Source organism: Apaloderma vittatum, unplaced genomic scaffold (assembly GCF_000703405.1).
Source record: "Apaloderma vittatum isolate BGI_N311 unplaced genomic scaffold, ASM70340v1 scaffold11109, whole genome shotgun sequence".
Taxonomy (NCBI): Eukaryota; Metazoa; Chordata; class Aves; order Trogoniformes; family Trogonidae; genus Apaloderma; species Apaloderma vittatum.
The window spans coordinates 19,479-36,530 of NW_009736967.1; the positions used below are offsets into that span (position 1 = coordinate 19,479).

General features: G+C 39.7%; 1 protein-coding gene across 1 annotated transcript in view; it reads left to right on the forward strand.

The window, feature by feature from the left end:
- The window catches only part of LOC104279774 (kinesin-like protein KIF21A), a gene marked incomplete at both ends in the record, with an annotated part of 35,214 nt that extends 19,337 nt beyond the window's left edge, over positions 1-15,877 (forward strand). The window contains 5 exon segments of the mRNA XM_009877166.1: positions 9,852-10,074; positions 11,392-11,574; positions 14,876-14,966; positions 14,969-15,018; positions 15,743-15,877. Of these exon segments, the coding sequence (XP_009875468.1) occupies positions 9,852-10,074; positions 11,392-11,574; positions 14,876-14,966; positions 14,969-15,018; positions 15,743-15,877 (682 nt within the window).
- Between the last annotated feature and the right edge of the window lie 1,175 nt (positions 15,878-17,052).

Sequence of the window (17,052 nt, forward strand, 5' to 3'; positions counted from 1 at the left end):
GCAGGAATGATGAGAGCTGCTAACTTAAGTGTTAAAGCTAAATTTTGGAGGCACCCCCCCTCCATAACTTGCAAAAGAAATACACGGTGTTGTGCTCTTTCTTTTATATATAAAATTGCTTTCTTCATTAATCCTTATTCACAGGAAGATACTCTTAATTGCCTGTGTGACCTCCATGAGTGCTGTACTTGTTGACACTGGTCTGGGAGACACCAAAAACCCTTGCTTTCCTCTTGCCTTTTGAATTTGTGCCCTTTATATTAAGCAGTGTGCCTATCAGGTGCTACTACAGTAAGTTTTTAGCAGTCATCTTCAATAGTTTTCAGTATTGTCAGTGCTACTGATTGATGTAAAACACCACCAATGGAATGAAGATGGTGTTTCATACTTCTGTACATGAACTTATCAGTCATAAAAGCTAAAATACATTCTTCAGTAGAAATCTTGAGCTTACAAGAAGTAAGGGCCTGCATGTGAGCAAGATGAGATGTATTTAATGTGCCCGTCTGTCCTTGGTTTGTTTTTTTGGGTGTTGGGCTTGGTATACAAATGTATTCAGAGCACAGCCATCAAATTGCAGGCTTCTAGGTGGTTGAGCCCTCTAGGAAACTACAATTTTGGAGACGTGGAGCAGTCATTCAAACCCAGAGCCACAGATGATTCATCTTCCCTGTGGTAAATTTTTGGGTTGTGTATTTCCCTTGCTCCTGCATTTCTTATTTTGGCTCTGAAGGCTTTCCTTTGATTTCTGACAGGCCTTTTGGAGATGTTGTGTTTCTGGGTCACAGGGGGAAGGGATCTGCCCTTCATGCCTGAATCAGGTATTTGGGGTGTCTGCTCTACCAACTATGGGGTGACGTCCAGAAGTGCAGTGTAAGCAGACTAGTACAATAAAAGAGTATATAGAGTTTTCTAAAAGACTGGAAGCTACTGCTTGTAATAAACTGAAATGAGCTAGGACCTTCTGGATTCCTTTTTTGCTCCTTTATTAAAAAGTTAAAAAGATTCCCAGGGTTTATGTTTTCAGGATTAATCCTTATAGGAGGAGTCACGTGTCAGCAACTTGAATATTTCAGTGTACGTGTGCATTTTTCTGCGCAATATCCAGACCTTGAGCTAATGCAGACCGCCCTGGTAGCACAGATGAGTGTTGTGTTCCATGTGCTATAACAGCAGAGATACTTACGATTCTTACTCTCTAAAATTACTTCTTCAGGCTCTGTAATGAGGAGAGGCAGCATCTCCAGGCCGGTTAGCTGCATGGAGATCAGGTGTCTGGAGTCCATTTCAGCACTGGCGTATGTTTGATCCGCGATTTCTGAGACCACAGTCTTTATTCTGCAACTTTATTGCATGATACCGATGTGCCTGCATTCCTGTGTGCTATGATGTTAATTCTGAACTTTAGTTTTAGGAAGGCCTATCTCCTAGTTTAATTTATTGTTATTGAACCATACATGCTTCATAAATTAAACTATGCTCTGTTTGCTTAGATCTCACTTTCCCTAAGATATTGTTATTATTTTTTTTCTAGCTTTCTAAGAGTGGTGAGACGTATAACACTAAATGCTCAAAAAAAAAACCAAACCCAAGGCAAGTAGCATAGTAGAATAATTTTTAAAAAATCTGTTTGCCTTAGAAATGTCATTTCCAATATCACTTTAGTTCTAATCAAATTGTGCTTGGATTTGGAAGAGTTCCAGTTCTGTGCTTGGCAGGCACGTGGAAGCTTGTGATAGTGCTGCTTTTCCATCGCAGCTGACCTTGGCTTGAACTAGAAATAATCAAGGTTTGTAGAAATCCTGCAACACAGTCCCCCTTCTCTCTTTCTCAAAAGTCAAATTGTTTTTGAAAGCTGTGGATTTCTTTGCTCACTAGAGAGTAAATTAGGCCACGAGAAATCACAAGGAGGAGGTTTGGATGAAAGCATTAATTCAAGTTCCAAGGAAAGATGTTGGAGGTCTGCTGGATCTGCTGGAGGGTCTTTTGGCCCTTCTCTGGGAGGTGGGGATGGTACGGGGAGCGTGTGGAGCAGTGGATGTATGTGAGGGCAAGCTCGGGACTTTCCCCTCCCTGTGTTTTCCTGGCAAAAGCACAGGAGTCTGTGTGAGGGTGACATCTGCGTTGCACAGCCTGCTAGGCTGTTACAGAATCACACAAAAATTAATGTGAAATCATACTGCTAAACGGTTGCCGTAGCGGCTGCCGGGAGATGCAGCTATTGTACGGAGCTTCAGGAGCCAAGCGAAAGCAGCAGCCTGTGACACCGCCCCAGCCTGGCACTGCGGACGTAATCCCCGGCATGAACAGTTAATGGAGAGATGAGCTGGTCAGATGCAGGCTGCTGAAAAGGGTAATTGTTTTATGAGATTAAATTTGTTTTTTAAAAACAAAAATAGCTGAGGAGTTAGAGGTTGTGTGTAGAGGAGGAAAACTGGACAAATCCAGTTACAGTAGTGGTACATTTCCTCAATTAAATTAAATTCTAGTTTTCCATTTGCTGCCTTCCGATTATGTGCAAACTGGAAGTGACAGTGTGCAGCACTGGAACAAAATATTCTGTGTGTGTATGTTTGAACAGGATTTTTCTTTTTTTACTGAAAGCAAAAAAAAAAAGTTAATATCTCAGAGCCCATTTAGTAATTTATGGCCAGTTTTACTGGGTGTTTTAAGCTAAGGGCTTAATGGTCATGTTTAATTGCTACCCATGGGTCAAAGGGATGCTAATACCTCTTTAGCAGTATCTTAATAGGACCTTGAATTAAAATCTGGACCACATAGGTACTTCTCTAGCTTCTCCCCTCGGTCCTTACTACATTTAGCTATACAGTAAGTTTTATTTCTTATGTTGCCAAATTTGCATTGAGATACCTACTTGATACGCCCAATATTTTTCTGGTCTCTAAAGGCGAACATCAGTGCATGTGCAAACCATCTGCCTTGCTTGTGCTTGCACAGGGAGTTGGTGTAAGTTTAGGCTGAATACCCTGGACTGTGCATAGTTTCTTTTGGGCTCTGGGCACACACATACACACACACACACACACACAATGCCAGCTGACGGCCCTGAGCTCAGCCTAGACTGTGGCAGCCATGGCAACTTAGAGAAACATTGATGGGAGCTGTGCCCGAACCTTACATAAGAGCAACTTGAGTTACAGTCCCAGCAAGCTCCTGGTGCTGGCTGCCTGGGCTGGGGGCTGGCCTGCGCCCGCGCCTTTCGCAGAGTGGGAGCTGGCCCGTGGCGGGGGGCGAAAGACTTGGCAACGTGCTGGGTGGCCAGCTGCCCTAGGCTGGCTGCTGAGCAGCACCCCTGTCTGTAGTTGTATGTCCTTTTTACATCTTAGTACTTGTATGCAGAATAGTGATCCATATCCATAACGTTAAATTGCACCATTAACTGATACCACTGAATACTGATGATTATGACATCCAGAAACTGAGTCTTTCTGCAGAAGTGGTGCTGTTACAAAGGCACCCTGGATTTGTCTTGCGCTTTGCTTTTGTTTAGAAGGATGGCTTTTATTCCATTATTTGTTCAGATGTTGGGATACTTCTACAAAGGCTTGTTTCTTCTGCCATTGTAAGCACCTGAAACAAATGGATTTCACCCTGAAGGCCATCAAGGGCTACTGATAATACACTGTATTTATGATTTGCTCTGAGACAACTGCCTAGTTGGCACTTAAAAGCAGGAGACAAATGATCTGGAGTATGCAGTAACAGCGTAAGGCCATTGACTTCATGCTAACCTTGAGGAGAGGTTGCTATGTGGTATTTGTAGCCATTGCATTTGAATTTAATTTGCAATTTGGGTCATTCTGAAGTGGAGTTAAAGTTGTGCCATTTCTTCAGAAGGAGTTGGGCTGGAAGGTGAGGTATTGACTTGTAGTGCTTTTACATTTTTTTGTTATGAAAAGTTGTGGTATGGGTGTGTAGTTTGGGAGTTGAAAAGCAGGGTAAAAGCATTCTAGAACAATTCTCAGACTTTTTGTGCTTGTTTCACTGGCTATCAAGAGCCTCTTTAAAAATGCTGAGAGGGACATTACAGAACTACATCTGCACTAAAGGTTACCAAATGGTAACTCAACAAAAATGAGTATTTTTTTACTTGCAAGCATTATTTAGCAGTACAGACTGCGTTGCCACAGGCAGCGGAGGTGCAAGGGCTGTTATGCAGAGATGTACTGGCAGCGGAACAGGGACTCTTAATGGGTGATGGTTGCTGGCGTGAGCCAGAAGGCTTGTTCCTGGGTCCTTATTGCTGTATTAAAAAGAGGTAGACATGACATTTGCCATCTGCCAGCCTCTTTCCTATTCTTAAACCTCACTGAGAGGTCAAGAGTTAGTATACTAATCAGCTAGTTCAGATGAATGCATTCAGGTGCTGTGGCTGTGGTCTCATTTGGAGGTGATGATAACTGTAGAAGCAAGCAAGCTTCTCACATATGCCAGCAAAAGCACTGAAAACTTTATTCAGGCAGAAGTATTAGGTGTCTGTGAGGTGAAATCTGTTTAGCTTTTACTCCCTCACTGTTGTGAAGGAGTTTGATGGGAGAGTTTTGATGAAATGGAATAGAAAGGAGAGGGAATTGTGATGCTGAAGTAATGGCAGGAGGCTGGTTTTTCCTGGTTTTTGTTTCCCTGTTTGTATTGCCTGCTCCATTTCATAACATGTTTTAAGTGTTCTTGGATTTAATATTTTGTGTACCCACATGCAAAACTTAACTGTGTGAAATTTAGTGGCCCTAGTGTAGTAGGAGAGGAGTATTGGAGAGCCTTGGATTTCCAAGTTAACTTGTTTCCTGCTCGGCACTGCATGTGATTTCAGTGTTGTTTCAGTTTATGCTTTCCTAAGGTGAACACAGTCCTTTCCTCGCATCAGTTTAATGAAAAAGAACTTCACATGGGACTTCTTTGTTGTGTTTTCTTCTTTCCAGCATTCAGCTTCTGACTAGCTATTGCTATTTGAAAGAATAATCTGTGATTTTTTTTTATTCTTTTTTTTTCTTTCTGTAAAACAAGAATAATTTGATACTTTGCCTTTTCTAGGTTACTCTTAGAAGTTCTTTTTTGCTTATTGCTACTCTGTACAGGTGCTGCGAAGGTATATTGTAATTGTGGTGGTAATTACCCTTTGTTAGAGTAACGTGTGCTATACCTCACAAAATAAAAATTTTACTGGTCTTATTTTGTTTAGTATATGAAACAAGATTAAGGGATAACCTGATCAGAGATGTGTGGAAATTCCAGGGGAAAAATTAGATAATGGGGAGGTTCTTAAATGAACAGGCACAGAGATAAAATTGTTCATTAGCTGAAAGGGGGATATGTATGAGTGTATGTATATATCTATATCCTTATATACCCATGTATGAAACATATTTAAATCACTGTGACAAATTTCCACCCCTAGAAATAAACTAGGATAGCATGCTTTTCAAAATTATGATATTATATAGTTTAAACAGGAATAAATTCTGGGAAGTGTGATGTTTTCCATAACACAGGATATTGACTCTTGCTGCAGTCCCTGAACTGTATTATCTGAGTCTGTTGTAGCTGGCAATATTTTTAGCAGACATTTTGTGCACCTATTCTACTGAGAGATTATTTCCAGTACAATACAGTGTGTTACAGTTCCACCACTATTTTAGCCCTCTCTAATTAGACGGCTTGTCTCAGTGTGCTGAGGCAGAATGGATTTAGGGGATTAAGTTTCATGTGTGTGGCCTGAAGGCTCTGAAGTACATGTAAACAGGAGTTGGGTGTGTTCGTGCTTTGGAAAGGAGGAGAGGGAAGGATGCAAAGGCAAAATGTTGTTTGAGTAGTTGCCACATCTAAAGAGATGCAGTTGAAAATAGGTAGAAAACACCTGATTGTATACAATTAAGAGAGTGGCCTGAAAAACAGGTGAGATAGGGCCATGTAGAAGGCAAAATGGATAAAGTCACGTTGGTCCTGAGGAAAAATCCCAGTGGCAGACTGCCAGGCTGGGAACTGGGTGAGAAGAGATGGCCAAAATGAACTCTTTCACATTTCTTAAGGCATGGGCGCTGCCTGCTTTGACTGACAGAAGTGGCCACATTAACACTTGAGAGTGGGAAAGTCTTGGCTGTAGCAGAATAAAAAAACCCCATTACTTTCCCAACTGATGGGTGGGGTAGAGGAGGAAGAAATGTTCCTGTAGCCCGTGCTGGAGCCAAATCTGACTTGCATGAGGACTATTACTTGCTGGACCATAGGGTCAGTGTGAATTGTGAGACTTCCAGAGCAGTCAGATTCAGGTAATCCGCTCACTGCTAATAAGTGGCCAGAAACCAGACTGAAGGTGAGGCATTTGTTGCTTACTCATTAAGGTCATCACATTAACTTGGTTGCTCTTTAAGGTCACATCAGCTTGGAGCTAAATTTATCAAGAGACCTATATAGATTTCAGAGCATGAAGTATCCCTTGCACAGTCCTCAGTTTGGGGGATAAAGATGCCTTGTCTGCGCATCCTGTTAGGGGAAGATGTCTTTCAAATGTGACACAGCCAGGATCTCTCTCTGGTTGGTACCTCCTGACTCTGTGGCAGAGTGGGACATTTTTAAGAGCAGTTACAGAATGACAAGGGAGCTGGTCTTTGGGGTGAAGTCTTCCTTCATTTTCCCTTTGTGCTGCGTGGTGCTGGTGTTAACGCTACTTCTTCTCTTAGCACTGCCTTCAAATTTAGTGGGAAGTCAGGGAGGAAGGACACCATCATCCCTTCTGGGCCTCTAGGTGTTGTCCTACAACCTGGGGGAAGTGATTGAGCTGTTAACAAGCTGGTAGCAGTGACACAGATTTCTGTCAGCTCAGCTGGTCTCTGGACTGGTGTTTTGCTGTGACCTGGTTACAGTCACGTGTAACGCTCTTGCAGGTCCCTGTTGTGCTGGGGTTCACAGCAGCAGAGTGCTCGGAGGTGCTGCCCAGCTGCAAGGCAAGGTGCTAGCTGGGACGGTTCTCGTGGGAAGGCTCTGCAGGCTGACATCGAAACTGCTCACTTTATAGTCCTGTCATTACTGTAATAAATATCATGCAAATCCTTGGCATTTTAGGCATGCTGTTCCTCTTCATGGTCACTCTGAGCCTTTATTTAGTAGTAGAAAGGAGAAAGTTATTTGGCACCTGCCGTAATTGTCAGTTCCTCAGTGCAGAAAAGTATTTTGGAACTCTTTGTTTAAAAAAAAGAATGAAAAGATATGAAAACTTTGGGTTTTTTTTAAAGTTGTCAACCTTCATTATGCAAGTTAGTACTAAGAGCCTTTCAGAATTGGGAGAAAGTTGGGTTTTTGGGATGTGCAAATGATTGCTTGATTTTTAAAATGGCTTTCCCATCTTGATTTTTGGAAAAGGTCATTCTAGGCTTTCTTATGCTAGGAAACAATGCAAGAAGTACCTCTGGAGGCCTTTAGAAGCCCTCCGAGTTTGTGCTTGTAAGAACAATTGTTTTCTTTTGTGTTGTTTGCACAGGATTAGTGAAAGGGTAAGAGTGCTTAGTCTGAAAAAGAAGCTTGCCCTCTGACTTCACTCCATTAAAATAAGGCAGTAGAATAACCTATGAAGTTGGCATTTTATGGATTCTAATTTTTATTGACAGCGTGCTTCAATGTTTTATTTGCTCAACTTTCCAATTGTGTAGAATACTTTCAGGAAAGACATATAATTAATTTATTTTTGAAGACTTTACCTAGAAATAAAAGCTGTTTTATTACGAAATGTTCATTAATTTTGAAAAAGTAACTATTACGAGCTTCTGTACATCTTTGTCAGTTTTTCTGTTCAGTGGACATAGATGCTAGTGAAGGATTTATTTGGCATTCTTTTTTAAAGGAAAAAAACCACCAACTATGATGATACTGGAGAGAAAATTTCTGACCTATATTGCACACTTTATGTTCTTAAATGCAAATACAACTTGTAGAATATTTATGCCTATTTTACACATCATATAATTTTGCCTTTAATGACATTTTTCAAAAGTTTGCTTAATTTCCACTCTACACTGGAGGGTATGCCGACAAGGGAGGTATGGTATGATCCTTAGTGAAACTTTCCATAAAGGAATTAATGTGCAGGAAAACTTACAAATGAATTATGGTTATTCTTTAGTGTTACACAGTGGGATATAATGCAACCTTTAAAATGAAAGTTTTGAAAAACACTTCTGACAGCAATGAACATCTGAAATTTGTCGTCTGCAGAAGAAGGATATCATGCTCTATGTGATTTTTTTTTTCTTTTTTTTTTCTTTTAAGGGTGTTTGTAACCTGAACTAAAGTATATGTGCTGGTGTAATTTCTATTAGTCTGCAGCAGTCCTCTCAGGGTTGTTGGAGACTAGCACACTCTGCCTCAGCAGCCGTTGGCACGGTCGCGGTACATCAGTAGGTAGTTTTGGGCCCTTATGTTTCCATTAGTTTTTGGAACAAGCTCTGTGTGTTTGGAGTCAATCGTTTTGGCTTAGTTTCCTCTGAAAGGGCTATAATTTGTGCACACTCACACTGTTCTGTGATCCAAACCCACCTGCAGTAAGTGAAGAGATTGAGGGAATTTGCTTCGAGACAGCACAGGTACCCCAAACAAAACACTGATGGGGATGTGGCCATTAAAAGAATGGAATGTGAAGTTAATATGTGCCTTTAAATTATACTCTGTGTATACAGATCTTCAATTTTGACACTGTAATTGAAAGTAGCCACAGTGAGGTAAATATAGGTACTTGAAGCTTAACATAAATGGAGAATCTATATTAAATATCCCATGCTTTTTTGTACCTAGCTGTACTGCTGACGTTTTATCACCCTTGTATATAGCCTTATTTGTCCCATATTTCTTAAATTGCACATGTGTGGTATTTTTTTTTTGTTTTTAATTTGGTGTTGTTGCTCTGAGAACTTGGAAACACTTTTAAAAAAAAAACAACCAAAACCACCTAGTAATTTTGTAAACAAATTATTAGTTAATTACAGCTAGAATTATATGTTGGCCAGAGTTTTTCTTCCTGATTGTGATTCAGCTGGTGTTAATGGTTAACTAACGTCCACAATATTCTTTAGTCACAGAGCTAGTACAAAAATTCAGTTTGGAGAAGACTGCAAGAGTATTAAGAATGCAGAGGCGTTAATAAAATGATAGAATACAAGAAGCTGAGATGGCTGTGTTCTAGGAAGTAGTTTGTCGGAAACCGAACAAGCAGAAAAAGAAGCTGAAATTCATTTCAGTGGGGAAATAATGAGGCGTGAGACACTCTTACCTTTAGAACTTGTTAGATACTGTTCTTTTTCTTTCCTCTGAAGGTAAACCATTTTACAGAAGGGTTCTTTTCCTGTCAAAGGAAAAGAAGAAATGTGAGCCTCCTTGCTCTCATAGGAAGAAGGCTTTTGTTTAAGATGATATACAGGCTTTGGGGATCCTTGCTCCCAAATTACGGCATAAGCTAACCTGCATTTTTTTTCTGTATTTCTCTTGCTATTTAGAAAAATAATAATCCATTTTTACACTGAAGGCATCTGAAAGGGATCATGCAAGTTGGTCTTTGGTAATGTGTGGTTTACATACAGAAACATTTAGATTTCCAGACAGGTCATCAGCTTAAAGTTGGTAGGTGAACCTTCAGGGAAAATAACATAATTTGCATGAGCAGTTGTATGAGTGGCGTTCAGCTGCAGTCAGTGCTGTGGCTCAGACAGCTGGAAGCTCCCTGGCTTGATGAAAAAACTCATTTTCAAGTCAGTAAGGAATTCTTTTCAGATCTCTTATGTTATTTGTATGCTTCTGTTTCCAATGTTGAGAATTTCTAATAGATCTTTTTGCCTCCTTCAAAACAGAATTAGACCACAGCTAGCCAAAGAGAAGATTGAAGGATGCCATATCTGTACATCCGTCACACCTGGTGAACCTCAAGTGTTCTTGGGAAAAGACAAGGCCTTCACTTTTGATTATGTCTTTAACATCGACTCGCAGCAAGAAGAGATCTATATACAGTGTATAGAAAAACTGATCGAAGGTTGCTTTGAAGGTTATAATGCCACTGTCTTTGCTTACGGCCAAGTAAGCTTTACAATTTTATTTACAAGTACTTATTTTGGAAAAAACAGTTTGTTGTAACTCTTTAATCTCAGACTGCATGGACCTATCCTTTAGCATCCTGGTTTTATTTTAAATGTGGTATCCCGTAGGAGGCTGTTTAGGAGTTTGTATAGATTCTGTGCAGATTGGCAGTTGAAACACAGATTGTGTACGGGCAGTAGGTGTGAATTAGTAGTAATGTTGAAAGTGGTGTGAATCCACCTAATTCCTGAATTCACCCCAATACAGCAACACAAAGTAGTGATTTAGGGAATACAAATCAGTTGATGTATAGAGATAATTGCTCAGAGAAGAATTTCAGTGCAACCTATCTGTCCCTCTGCATTTTCAGACATTTTTGGAAAGAGAAGCATTTTAAATATAGATCCTAGGGAACTTTAGGCCACATTGTTTGTTTGTGGGCAAAATGTAGACATCAGATTCCAGAGACAAAAGAACTTTTCACAGAGAACACGCCCTCTCAGTGCACTGGGCACATGTTTTACTTCTCAAAACTGAAATACTGTTGAGCATAATGTAGAGAATGTGTTATTGTCTTCTGAATATTCCCTTAGGAATTGCCTAAAATTGGGTCTTGGATGCTGAATTATGTTAAATGTCATATCTCAAGTTAGCTAGGTGAAGTCTAGTCCTAGTGAAACAAAGCAGTTTGCAAGTCCAGTTTAGTACATTATGTTCAGCTGTGTGATGCTATCTTTGTCTTAGACTTGACTCACTAATCAGGGAAAACACAATGCTACCTTGTCTTCTGTAGGACTTCATATTTAATTAAGTTATTTTCCTAGTGAAAATTCAGCTTGTATTCTTTGGTGCCACCTCTAAATTGAGAACAATGGTAATATTCTACTTGAGAGATTCAGACCCCGTAATTAAGGGAATCATTTGATCTGCTTCACCAAAGAATTGCAAATGTTGCTTTTGCCTCCAAAATGTATGCTGTAATTAACAGTTGAAAACATTAACTATTCTTGTGACCTCAGAGATGATAGCTCAAGGCTGATGTAAGCAATTTAGGAAGTTTGTAGGGGAAAGGTTATGAAGCATTTGAACTGATCCCTGCCTGCTTGTATTTGATCTGTGGAGAAACAGCAGAGTTTGTCCAAGTACTGCTGTTGATCTGTTTTTCAAAAATTACCTATTGTTGTTATGTTTGTGTTACAAACATAACAGACTGACTTAGTAGCACCAGACTGAGTCACCTAGCACTGGTATTCACAAACTGCACTTCTGATTTGCTACTTCCAACATGTTCTAGTGACTATTCTGTTTTTAATTTAGACAGGTGCTGGCAAAACATACACCATGGGCACTGGATTTGATGTCAACATAACAGAAGAGGAACAAGGCATTATATCTCGTGCTGTTAAGCATCTTTTCAGATGTATTGAAGAAAAAAAACAAGCTGCTATCAAACAAGGACTTCCACCTCCAGATTTTAAAGTGAATGCACAGTTCTTAGAGGTAATTATGGTCTGTGTTTGTGTCTATAACTTCATGTGTTTTTTGGGGAAGCAAATTAAACAATTTTTTTTTTTGATTGCTACATTTTCATTCCTTTCCCACAAGATGTTTTGAATTAATCTTCAAGATTTCCAAAGGAAATTTTTAGGGAGTTTGCTTCAGCTCTTCAATTTATGAAAAAGAGCCTTTTTATCTTATTTTAGTTACTTTAGTAGTTTCCTTTACAGACTTATTCTGAAGTGTAGAAACAGTTGTATTAGTCATCATTTATCACTTTCTGCAGCACGTGTTTTTTTGTGGGGCTGGTTGCTCTTGCCTGTTTCTAATTCTTTACAAAACCTTGAAGCAAGAAGCTGTTAAAAAAAATAATCAGTTGCACTATGTGCCTTTGTACAGTGACCATGCTTCACCTGATTTTTTGACTTTGCCAATGATTTCGTATAGTTTCCAAAATTTATTTAGGAGACTTCTTAATAAATCCTTTTGTCAAAGAAGAAACTCAACATGAAAATACTTCTTTCTGTCATCCCCAGTGGTTTAGGATTTGGCATCTGTGTCACTGTTCCTGCTTTCATTAGACCCAGAGAAAACATGGGTCAGTGTTGTGGAAAAACTGTTCCCTTTGTGTTTCCTTGTAGACACAGCTACTGGTAAAAGAGGCCGTAACATCTGTGATCTTGCGGATCCGTGGCAGCTGTTGTCTTAAGTCTTGTAGCTTTGATTCTGTCTCTCCTGCCCATTGAACTTTTCTTCTAAATTGATTGCTTTGAGTGTTACATATTTACATTCACTACCAAGCTGCAGAATCTGATGCTTTAAGCACACAGAGAAGAAGAAGCAATATAAGGAAGAGCAGGTGTAAATGCGTATTACTTAGTTCAGTATTTGCAATTCTACTTCCAGGGAGGGAGGGAGAAAACTCCTGCTTTTATATTACCCAAGAGAAATCTATTGCTCTTATTTCTGCTGAAGCAAACTAAGCCCTTTAGTCATGTGCTCCTACCATTGTTTTAAAGATTAACAAGCTGGCATTCGTTTTGCACTAGTGTAGGTTTGTCACTGCTAACCTGAAGCAGAACTTTTTGTCGCTCTGGCTAATGTTTGCCTGGAGAGAGTCTAGGTTTGAGCACAGGCTGTGGAAATGACAACTTCTATTCTCTCTGTTTGAACACTGGGGAGCTGCAACTTTGGTGCTGCTTAGGCGGCTGCAACAGTAGGAGCATAAGGAGTAGTAACCAGTGTAGTTTCTTAATTCCTTGTGTTTTTTTAACACAGCACTGCAGATGTGACTGCAGGAGTCCCAAAATACAGAGCAGTGACCAAATGTCATGGTGGTAGTGGTGTATGGAATTGCAGCCATTACAGCATATTTCAGATTAAATGTACATACCAAACCCTGTCTCGTTTATCTTATTTAGGAAGAGGTTAAATAACATATGTAATAGCTTCTCCCTTAGCAAAATGTCACTGTTTTGGTAGATTTTATTTTTTTATTATTGTACTGAGGCTAAAGTGGAGCTTTTCCAGAAAAAGCTTTCTCTGATTAGTTACCTGTTATAGACTACTCTTGCGTCAGAAAGTATCCTCTTCCTCCCACCCTATCTAGCATTAGAGCTAGATTACATAAACAATAATTTAGTCATTGAACAAGTTGAAGCAAGGCTTTATTTTGGAATAACTTTGAAGTCTGGCTGCTGGATAACTATTTGCAACAGTGACTTCTGTTTGCTACTGTCTTGCTTTTCTTCAGTTTGCTGCTCTCTGCCTCTCTTAACTCCGTGCCTTCCTGCTTACTTTTCCAAAAGACTGGCATGTGCAGTTCCATGCAATTCTAGATGCATTACCAAGATCGTTTCTTAAATTGTGGCATCAGGTTGTTTGAACTTAGCATGGTAAAAATTAGCAAGAAGGCTCCTACTTAGAATATTTATGCCTAATAATTAAATAGAATTCCCTTTTAATGTGTAGAGTTAAAAGCATAGCATTCACAGATAACGAGCCTTTACTTCTCAGGGATGGATCTTCACTTGTAAGAGAAAGCCTCTTGCTTTCAGTGTATGAGAAGGTGCCTCGGGTGAATACAGATCTGTAGTGATGGTTCTTTGACTTTTACCCAGGGACTTTGAGCAGGGATTTAGTCAGTCTGGCCTAAGAATTGAATTAGTATAACCAAATTCAAGATTCTGGAAATGGTTCAGTGTAGATCAGCGGAGATCTCAGCCCTCAGATTCCTAGTGGGACGCTACTTTTTCTGATTTGTTTGTGTTTTTGTTTGATTGGGTGGGTTTTTTTTTTGCTTGGTTGAGTTTTTTGTTTTTGTTGTTGTTGTTTTATATTTGCCCTGATGTCTTCAATTGGATTTAAACATCGTTCTGAAAACTCAGATTATCATGAGTGTTCTATCTCCTCTAACACAGATAACTGCATAGTAATTTCTGAGGTCCTTTCTGATGCAATGTACTGAGCTAAAAGGCTGATGGGCCTAATGACCCTGAGTTGAAAGACACTAAACATACATGTACTTACCTTCAGAGGTCCCAGTGAGACAAGAAGTAAACATTAAATAGCCTGAAACATGTCATAGACAGTTGTTATTGCTGATGTTATTGTGCCTGCAAGTTGTAACTAACTCTGGGGCACCCAAGTGTCAGTATCATGGTGTAAGATACAAAAGCCCTGCTCCAGAAACCATGCTGTAGTTTTTTTTTGCCTGCTGTTTGATACCTTTAATAAGCAGCTGGCACAAAAACTATTATGTGTTAAGTTTCTTTGAGGGCAGGAGCAGTTTCACCTAAATGAATGACGAGACGGAGAATTATTAAGGTGTGAGAGAGGGGATGAGGAAAGGCGTGATGGCAGGGAAAGGGAGTCGACTGAGTTCATTTGGAGGAGGGTGCAGCCAACTGAATCAACAAACAAAAGCAAAGCCTAAGGTCAGACCTGAAGACAGCGGGTGCCTGCCACCGAAACCACTGCCGCCGTTGTTCAGCTCGAGTACCTCCCTTCTCTGGTCCCACCACAGAGGTTTCTCGTCTCCCAGATCTGAGGATGTGGAGTAAATTGCTGCTTCTTTGGGTTGCGTAACAGTAAGGTGTGCAGGTCACTCAATCTGCAGCTGCTCTGTCTGTCATCCTGTTGCCCTTCTAAATGTAGATGTTTCACAGCATCCTTTTTTGAGAGCCTTGTCGTTTGGATTTATAGAACTTTCTATATGTACCATACACAGATTTGTTAGTCTTTGGAGGATTTCCTTCCTAAAGTAATATATGTATTTTCCTTTTCTTTTTTTTTTCCTCCTCAGCTTTACAATGAAGAAATTCTTGATCTGTTTGATACCACACGTGATATCGATGCAAAGAATAAAAAATCAAATATTAAAATACACGAAAAAAAAGAATTTATACAGTGGGTGTTACAACCCGACCTGTGAATGGAGAATCAGAGGTGATAATTGAAGATAAATTACTTTGTAGCATACAAAGCCTATTCTAAAAGTGTTGTCTGTGTGTTTTGATAAGCAGTTAAAAATAGAGGTTATGCTTGCTACCATCTGTGTCTAGGATCATTTGTGTGTAAAATTCAGCCAAATTTTTTAATTTTCTATAGTTTCTGTAGCCTTTAGTCTGATAAGTATTTGATATAAAGTGAGTATCACTTTCTTTTAATGCTGTAAACAGACTTTTGCTAGTAATACAGTTCTACTGGAAGAGAGAACTTTGGCATATGTGTAAATATGATCTCCCAATTCTCACATGTGGTATTTTTCCTGGGACAGAAAAGCTTTGTATGATGACTGGTGTGAGGTAGACTACTGTTCATGTGCATTATGAATCTAAATACAAATATTATTGTACTGTACAATTTGTACAAAAAGTACAAAAAATGTACATTTTTGCTACAGGTGAATGGAAGAAGGATTGATATGTCACTTTCAGGGGAGAGCAGAAAGAGGGGTACAAAGATTTAAGTGTGGTGGTGGTTTTTTTTGTTTTCAGAAACCACAAAAAGTACTCCTAGTCTGCTTATCTGGAGAATGTGCTTTTTGACATATCAGTAGTGAAGAGAAAAAGCTTATTTATATCTGAACCAGCAAGCGTTTTAGGAACTTTTGTTTTTATTTTATTTTATCTGTAAGCAATGCCATGTGGGTTTTTTGTCTGTTTTCTAGATGATGCAGTGCTTGAAGCTGGGGGCTTTGTCTCGAACCACTGCCAGTACGCAGATGAATGTTCAGAGCTCGCGGTCACACGCAATCTTTACCATACACTTGTGTCAAACCAGAGTCTGTCCTGCATTTAACACCGTATGTATCTTTGCTGCTATTAAACTTTTTGCTTTAGTAACCATTTTTCAAAATGAGAGTGTTGTTTTGGCAGTCGCTGCTATTTGAATTGCGCTTAGTAAAGATGCTACACTCATCATCATGCTCAATGAATTTGCTAAGCATTAGAATAATTTGATTTAATCTGTGCATCTGTAACTATCCTCTAGCCAGAGGCAACCATAAACTGCAGCCTTCTACATGAACCTGCCTGTTCTCCTCTAGCATTTTCTTCAGTATTTTGTTGCAACATAGACAAGTAAGAAAGTTAAAATGTAATTTGTCTTTAATTGGGAAAGCATTTTAAGTGTCTTAATAGTTAATGGGTTTAAGTTTGCAGTCAGCTAACTGAAAATGCTGGGATAGTCCAGATTAAGTGTTAATATTCAACAAGGTGTAAGTAGAAAAAACATTTGATTCTGAGGCTTAGTGTATTTATTTTACAGAGATGTATGTTTTGGGTTCAGATGTGTTGTTAAGTCCAGGCTCTTAACCTATGAATGTAAATGGAGCTGTTCCATGTGGGACTGTTCACTTGTTAGTTGCTGTTGGTTTATCTTGTGAAGAGCAGAGTTCTGAAAAAATTCATGTTGATGAAAACTATAGTAGCTTTAGAGGGACTTAATTTGATTATTCAAGAAGTATCAACTTTTAAAAATATCTTCATTAAATCCTAAAGTTCTGGCTAGATACCATGTTTTTAAGCACGGAAGACTGGATTGAGTGGAAGAATGAGTTGGATTTGTAGTGTTGTGGGGTTTGGGGGGGGCTGCTTTTTTTTTTTTTTAACAGTACAAATAATTATTAGCAGGCAAAATGAGGGTTGCTCACTGTTCGTTTTTGGTACCTAGACCTGCTTTATACAGCTATTAACACTTCTTCCTGCCTTTTCTACTCTGAAACTGTGGATCTGGTGGCGTGGGCAGCTGTTGTACCTTCTCGCTTGGAGGGACTGGCATCACATGCAGAGTTCAGACAGGGCACTTCAATCACTGCGTGGGGATGCTCTCTGCTCAGCGGTTTTGTTCAAAACTCTGTGTGTAGCTCAGGAGCCAGAGAACTAGTCTGAGACCCTCATTTCCCACAGACTGTCAGCTCAGCAATCTGCCAGCGCCCGTGTGCTTGCAACCTTCCCCACTGGCCGAGCCACACGCTGG